Source organism: Halyomorpha halys, unplaced genomic scaffold (assembly GCF_000696795.3).
Source record: "Halyomorpha halys isolate HHAL.00 unplaced genomic scaffold, Hhal_1.1 Scaffold510.1, whole genome shotgun sequence".
In the NCBI taxonomy this organism is placed as follows: domain Eukaryota; kingdom Metazoa; phylum Arthropoda; class Insecta; order Hemiptera; family Pentatomidae; genus Halyomorpha; species Halyomorpha halys.
In genome coordinates, this window is record NW_027115101.1 from 171,496 (window position 1) to 179,974 (window position 8,479).

The 8,479-nt window shown below is 33.8% G+C and overlaps 1 protein-coding gene across 1 annotated transcript in view; it reads left to right on the top strand.

Annotated features, from left to right (window-relative positions):
* The window catches only part of Nlg4 (Neuroligin 4), a gene marked incomplete at its 5' end in the record, with an annotated part of 166,285 nt that extends 162,789 nt beyond the window's left edge, over positions 1-3,496 (top strand). The window contains 1 exon segment of the mRNA XM_014425412.2: positions 1,891-3,496. Coding sequence (XP_014280898.1) covers positions 1,891-2,699 — 809 coding nt within the window.
* Between the last annotated feature and the right edge of the window lie 4,983 nt (positions 3,497-8,479).

Sequence of the window (8,479 nt, forward strand, 5' to 3'; positions counted from 1 at the left end):
CCCTCAGTAAACCTCTCATGGTCGGAAACTGCCTTTCTTAAGTCCTGGGCGGTTACCGTGCAGACTTTGATCCATTTCTTTTCTTATTAGGATGCTCTAAATAAAATATTATCAGTGGACCAATATTGTTAACGTTTCAACCTATATCTTATCTATAATCAAAAATTAATTACATTATTCATCTTTATCTTGTTGATTGTCTTCCATCATTATTTTTTTTAATTGGATTTAGAAAATATGACAGCGATTCTTACAAGAAACTTTTCTGATATCAATAAGTTCCTTAACTTGTTCAAAAAGAATCCTTTTGGTCACCCATTTTAGTATCCTCCATTTGAGAACAGTCAACCTAATGACTATATTAATAATAATTAACACTGCACTCAATTTGAGATTGACTAATTTTGAGAAGTTTTTGAAAATGAGCTAAATATATATCCAAAAATTTCCTTAACGTTTAGATGTATAAATAATATCGAGCGAATTACTTTTTTTAACCTTACGTTTTTTCTTCTTAAAACGTTTCTTTAGGAAGCCATAAGGTTTTTTTTTCCCATTATCCATAATAGGTTTCATTATCATCACTGGCACTAAAACCCATGGTTTTCGCCACATCAAGACTTGCTACGGTCTGCCGAACTCTTGTTTTCAGAAATTTGTGCATCGGTTTCAATCGAATGAACCGCCTTTCTCAGTTGCGGCCGCCCTCCCTTTCTTTTTCTTTCCTCAAACAATAATTTCTTAAAAGGCAAATTACCATTCATTCTTGCGTTATTTCCAGCAAACTGCAGTTTTGAGAGTCTTATATATTGCATCCATTTATTAGTAGATTTGGAACAACTCTGCACAGTGACTCAACCTATACTAGTCACAACTCTTTACAAGGCCAGTCATAAAATTTTTCTTTAAAATATCATTACATCTTCAGCATCTATGCGCTGTAAGGGCCATCTCTATGATGCTTTTGTTTTGCTCAACAAAAAATTTTAACTAGAATAATATCAAATAAAAATACATATGTACTTATTTACAATAATTACATAAAGGTTGGTGACATGAATTCTACCCTCTTTCCACATGAAGGGTAAAACCAGAATTCAGTAGATCGCAGTACATATCTCTTCCATCTTCTTCATCTTCCTTGGAATTAAAAATCTCTTGAATATAGATAAATCTATTGAATATAGAATATTTTAAGATTAATAAAACATTGAACTGTTATTTTTCGATATATGCTCATTATTGGTCAATAGGGGAAGTTAGCTTGTAAATGTAACCGTTTAGCGAAGTAGCTGCGGAAGAAGGGCCTCTGACGTTTATTCAATTTTATAGGTTGGCTCATCTCCAAGCCTAAGGCCCCGCTACATTATCGGCAAAATCTCCAATAGCTCTCGTCCCCCTTTATGCAGCACACGCTCGTGGTTTTCCTTCCCCTCCACCGTGAAGAGGCTGTTTAACTATTAGTATATGTAAGAGGTGGAAGTTACCGACTCCACTTTATCGCTGCGTTTTAAAAGCCAAATATTTGTCATAAATAGCAACCATTTTCTTTAAGATTCTTCCTGTGACAATTCTTTAAACCATCCTCTAATGTTCGTTAATTTTTAGGTCAAATTATTCTAGCAATTGATATCTCCAGATATATCATGTATATTTATGATAAAAAATGTTATGTTTATGAATAATTCCTAGTCCGATTTCGTTTAATATCCTTGTCATTACCATTGGTGTTAATGTAGTATTATTTTTCTGAAAGAAATATAAGATAATTGAAATTTGAGCTTGTAAAACATTTATTTGTCATAGATTAATATATAATTAGCACTAAATTATACCCTTATAATAAATGAAAAATTTGATGAATTTTCTAAAGCTTATTCTCTGTTTTAGGAATGAAACCTAAGATGAAGAATCACTTTCGAGCCCACCAGCTATCTGTGTGGCTACGGCTAATCCCAGAACTCCACCGTGCCGGTATGGAAGACGTGGTCGCTCGCCACAACCTCTTCAGGAACCACAACGATGACGACCTCTACGACGGGATAGTCCGCCCAGACCCGTTGTCCAGAACGAGCCTTAAGGCGCAAGAGATGCAAAGGCGCGCAGGCCTCAACGGTACCGTAGCGGAGGTTCTCCTACCTGTGACCACCATGGAGACGATGGTCACCACTTGCGTTAGCGTACAGATAAACCAAGGCTATGTCAACCCGCACGTCTCCAACACCACCGACACCCTGGCAAGCCTCGAAGCAGCCGGTTATGCTGCCTACTCGACAGCTCTCAGCGTCACCATTGCCATCGGGTGTTCTCTACTCATCTTAAATATTCTCATATTCGCCGGAGTATATTATCAGCGGGACAAGACACGGATGGACGTCAAAAACATGCAGCAGCGAGTGTCGAGCTTCGAGTCCGGTAAGAGTTTCCCCCCATCGGCCTCTGTGATCGTGGACGTGGACGACTCCGTGATCCTGACCGGAGGCACACTACCGCGGTCGCACGCTACGGTGGCCCAGCACCACTCCCTGGCCACCTTGCCGCGCCACAAAGAGGCCCCTCCCAATGGCTCCGTGCCACGCCCACCTCCTCCACCTCGCAACAAGTCCCCACCAGAGTCGCAGCCCCTCCTCAACCAGGACCCTAAGGCCAAGCCACCACTGAGGGTCCCCCAGGCCGCCATCTCCGAGATGAGGGTCTGATACACTGTACATAAAATCTTTTTCTTGAGCATGTGTATATAAATTTTGAAACACAGGGTATATCCGAAAAGTGGTGTGCTGCTCCATGTTTTCTAATTTTATCTTTCCCTTCTATTAGAACCGACTTTTATATTGTCTGTACATTTTCGATTTGGATCAGTGCACCTTTTCGAAAACTCCTGTCATAGTATTAGCTTCAAAAAAGTTACCAGAATCAAATGTTGTTAAGTTGTCATCAATGCACTGAGCATGTTTGAAAAATGTGTATATACTGTGAAGATTGTTCTGAGATATACTTATCGAACTGTTTTCAATGACAAACAACATAAATGTGACCTCCGACTACACGTTTGTTCTTGTCAGTGAATGGATCAGCCATACTATCAGGACTAAAGCTTATGTTTGATTCCTAAAACTCATGTGTATAACCTTGAACGAAATGTTTTGCCTATCATGTACATAACTTTACATATATTTTATCCACAAATGGTACTAAGTACTCAAAATTTAATTACTAAACGATATGATATAGAAGTGAAAGGTTTGATTTGAGATATTGATGAAATGGACTATTATATGAAATGATAAAGTCTGTTATGCTACGAACGTATTTTTTATAGTTGATCTAAGGCGTCTGGTTATCAATTGGAAGAGCATTATTATCATGTTTATTGTTAATATTTATATCAAAATGTTTACAAATTATATAAATGTAATAAATATATATACATATAAAAAGATGTAATAAATTTACTCTTTAAATGGGCTGAAGTTCAATAAAGGTACCTTTGTTTTTACTTCGTTATTATTTATTGCATGATACCTCTCCTCGTATTTTTAACATCCTTATAGTATAGTACCCCTTATTTATTATTTGATTACCTTCATACATTTCTAATCCCATAGAATGCTAGGTGGTTAGAATAATACGTAAGAAAATTTTGAAAATCTAGAATCTTCAATGCAGTACATAGGTAGTACATACAATAAACATGCAGTACATACAATTTATTAATATCTATTCTAAAAGTTCATTTTATTTTATCGTAAATAAAAATTTATTTATTTGTGTGTAATAATACGATACTTTACTACACCTTTTATAATTGTAATATAAAAAGCAGTTTCTGAGGAGTACACCCAGGTAAGAGGTTCTGTGGTCCTTACACAAGTTCGAGTCTGGCTGTAAATTTCATCATGTCGTCAAAGTCATTAATTGCTTAAGAAAACGTTATGAAGCATAAAAACATTAATCGATTCTTAAGTTGAACCGAGGATTTTTATACATTAAAAATATTTCTACCATTGAAATTTTAATTGGATATTTTATTAAGGTATACTAAATTGAAAAATTATGAAATATTTTTCAATGAATACAAATTACGAAAAGGAAATCAATATGCTAATTTAGTTACCCAGTTAATTAAAAATTTATTTTCGGCTACATTTTCACCTCTATTTTATTAATTGCTTTCATTGCAAAATATTGTTTTCCCAGAGGGTGTTTTATTAAGATCAAATTAAAAGAATCTTGATTATTAGAATTTTTTCTAGGCAATTGTCAATCAGTTTAATAAATTTAATGAAATTATTCAAGCCTCTTACAGTTATTAATTCATTTATCCTTATAAATTATTTAAGGATATATATTTCTTTAAAAAAATGATAAATACAAGTTTCCTGTTGCGTCTCAGAATTCTTCATACATTAAAAATTATACTAATACTCACAATTTTGGATTCATGTTCTAACAAAAAATCATATTACTTGTTTATAGCTTAATCAGCAGTATCTCTCTACCTTTTTCTCATCAGAATGAGTTAATACCAAATACACGATAGGTTCTTTATAAACTATAACGTATACCTTACACTACGTGATTTTTGGCAAATTTCAATGTGTAAGATATTTCCAAATCGATTCACCTATTTTGTAAACATCACATTAATACAGATTGTAATAAGTGTGTTATACTTTTACATTCTTATAAAATAATATCCAAATATAGGTACTATTTCACACGCTAATTGTTCAATGACATATTTAATATTTTTGTTAAAAGATACCTCTTTTTTTTTTTTTTTTTTTTTTTTTTTAGATAATGTTGTTCTCCGTACATTATCTCTTTTCAGATGAAGTGGAATAAATAATCAACTAAAAGAAAATACCATTTGAAGGAGTTTTTATTTAGGATGTGACTTAGTTAATATGTATATATGGTACGATCGCTTACTTACATCCCTAACACCTATTGGTTTGGAGTGTGGCAAAATGTATTATTCCAATCATAAAAAAAAAATTCTCTAATACCTAACAATAGAGCTGTTTGTATCAGAGAGAGTCTAGATAATTATATATAATTATACCCCCCTCCTGTATGTCAGAAATGTTACGTTCAAAATTTACTATAATTATTGAAAAACAAAATTGACTATAATTATTTTTATTGTCTCACATATTGATTCGAAAGGTGTGATAACACACGGGATCGAATACTAATTCGAGGATTCAAAAGATTAAAAATATTTATTGTTTTCCTTGAAAAATGTGAATAGTTCATTTTGAGAAATTATAACTATTGTGGAATAATAAAACTTGCAGTTTTATTTTTTATTGTAAGCGTAGTTTTTCCTTTGAGGTATTCGGTAGACAACACGGGCAGAATTATTCCTTCATGAAATATTGGGTAGCGTTATTAATTCTACATATGATATTTATAGCCGATGTTTAAGAAGTTTTAGAAAAATCTGTTTTAACCGTTCTCGAAAAACTGATATTTTATTTTACATTATAATGAAACAATCAAGGTTTACTCCAACATAGTAGAATTTAGATTTCATTTATCTCTTCTTTTTTTTATAACCTTCATTAAAATAGAATTATTGTTTCGTACATATATAATATATGAAATGTATTATATATACTTCACTGAATCTTCTCCCTGTGATTGCCTTGTGGCATTATAAAGTGTTGATATGAGTCCAGCTAAGGTGCTATAGTCTAGCTACAGCCTAAAGCTAAGCCATAGAATTAATGGAGCGTGAATGTCAGTATCTATCAGGTATATACCAGATAGGTTGTTAAATAAATGAAATGAAAAATAATTTATTACTGTGGGACAAAGTTCCTTTAGAACAATTTTGAGGTTAAACAATTTATTTATTAATTTGTTTTTGCATTTATTACTGATTAATTAATCAGTAATTAGTAGTGACTGCAGGTAAAAGTAGTGCTTATAATGCCAAATTATATTGAACGTTGTTGGCGCCGAAAACGACGATTTATGTATAGGATCTTGGATAAAGACTATAAATACTTGAAGCAAAGTGGTGCCCATTGTAGTTGAGAAAGTTGAGGCGTCGATTGTACTACCTGATTCCTGTTTGGGTGGATTCACTTTTATTTCGTGACAATCGCACGGAATGAAAACTCGAGCCTCTCAAGGAGGTTAGAATAGGTTGATTGCATCCATATATTACCTCATACTGCAGAAATGACCAGGTAGGGTGTTAAAAAATAAGTCCGAAGTCAAAGATAATCATTGATATAATATGAGTAAAATATTGCACAAATTTGTGTACCTTAAATAATTCAAAAGTCAGCCTACAATTTTTGTTTTAAGTATGAAACATTAACTACATGAATGTTCCAACAATATTCGTTCAACTTTATTTATTTATTTTACTCCTCATTGTTTACTAATGTTTCGTTTAACTGCTAACAATAATAATAATATGATTCATTACAACACATAAAGGGTTAGGAGGTCATACTTTTTAAGGAAGAACATTTTTCTTTGAAAAACGGTTATAGAAGGATGTGATTTTTTCAAGATCACGCTCAACCAACAGAATTTTGCCCAACGAAGGGTGCCCATACGATCCCGAACCAGTAGTATTGACTCACGTCTACAATAATAGAATAACATTTATCTGCGACCTTAACTGTTACGATGGATTTGAAAAATAAATTACATTTGATCATAAATCAAATGAATACTTCACTTTGCCAAATAAATCTTTCAGGTATGCCAACCCCATACCTGTTACTTTCCGAAACCATTGAGAAGCCCTTTTCTGGTGAGTTCAGAACATATTTTTTATATAAAGATTTTTGTTCAAATTAATAGCCGGAGAAGTAATCTGACGCTCATAAGATTCAAATTTACTTTATATATATAAAAAAATAGAAAACTAAATTTGTCAACTAACCCTCTTTGGGTTTCAGTAAATCAAATTAGCATTTCTTTGTCTGCTTTTGGACATTTTGAGCTTTGAAGTTATTATTAAATTCAATATTACTTTTGAAATGTATGAGAGGAACCAGCTGGTATTTTGAACTTAAAGTAAGTTCTTTAGCTGGCATACCAAAGAAACCGCCTCGCCTGGTCAATGACCTAATCGGCAGAACATTGAAAGTAATGTATAGATATATGTAGATACCAGATGTGGCCTGGGGTATGAACCCCTCGGGACTGTTAACCGCATAGGTAGAGGTACCTTAACAGCCCTTATCTCACACCTGGGCACACTAAAAATCCCGGGCAAAGGCGACGACCTCTGTCAAAGAAGGAAAGCTGCCTTAATTTTAAGATGAAAGAGAGGAAAAAGACTGACTTTCGCCGAAGGTCATTGGACCTTCCCACCCCCTCTGAAGGGTAAGTAAAAGAGAGTGGGAGTATAGAAGGACCACTGAGAAAAAAATGAGATCGGAAGTGAGGAGGAATTAGAAGTAGATGGGAGAAAGGAAGTAAAAAGAGCAGGAGGACGGTGGAAGAGGACAGTTTGCAGGGACAGAATTTTGCAGGAAATAGTTGAGAGGCAGAGGAAGGGTACTTGAAGAAGAGAGTTGAAGGGTGGTGGAGAGCAGCTGGTCGAGCTGGAGGCCAGAGGAGGAAGTCACACATCACAGGGTTTCAGTAGCGGCCGCCGGCAAAATCATTCATATCATACTATGGCGAGGGGCTCTATGGTATCTAGTATTTTAATTAAATATATCGCATACCACTTCAGTCGTTTCTCATCTGGAACCGATAGATACATAATACAAATACATAGACTATAAATATATAGATATAAATACAAAATATAAGTACAGGAATATATGAATAAATTTAACATAACGTGTGTACGGGCTCTGTCGGGCTTAGAACACCCGAAGCACCGTACACGGCACTTTTAATATCAAAAACATTGAGCAATTCCTAGTGTCCATAAAATGATTTGTCAATGGTAAATTAAAAAAGAAAATCATTTCTTCCTTGCTAATTGAAGTCAATTTAATTTTCTAAATATACTGCTAATAATAAAATGTGAGAGGGAGAGAAGCATTTACCGCTGTCAGGAGAGCAATAAAAAGTGACGTTAAGTTAAAACGTTATTTTGTATTTGCTCATTTTAATTGAATGAGGAATATAAAGAGTTTGTAAGTCTTAAATAAAGTCACTAAATGTTTATTAAGATATTGATAGGATGAGAGACTATTCTCTGTTTAATTACACTTGTAAAGTGGTGCACACTTTTATTGACACGAAGGGCGGTAATCCGGACTTCCTCGTAAACTGACACCCCTACCGACTATGTTCCTTTTTATTTAGAACTAACAAATTTCCTAGATATTACATTTATTTTACGAGCTTCATAAAAAAAGTAATGGTTTGAATCATTGTGATCAGTTCATCTTCTACAAAATATTAGGATAACACATAGAGTTTACGAGAACTATACGTCTTTTCTTTACAATCGTTAGTAATCGTAGATAGTTTTTTGTTTTATATATAT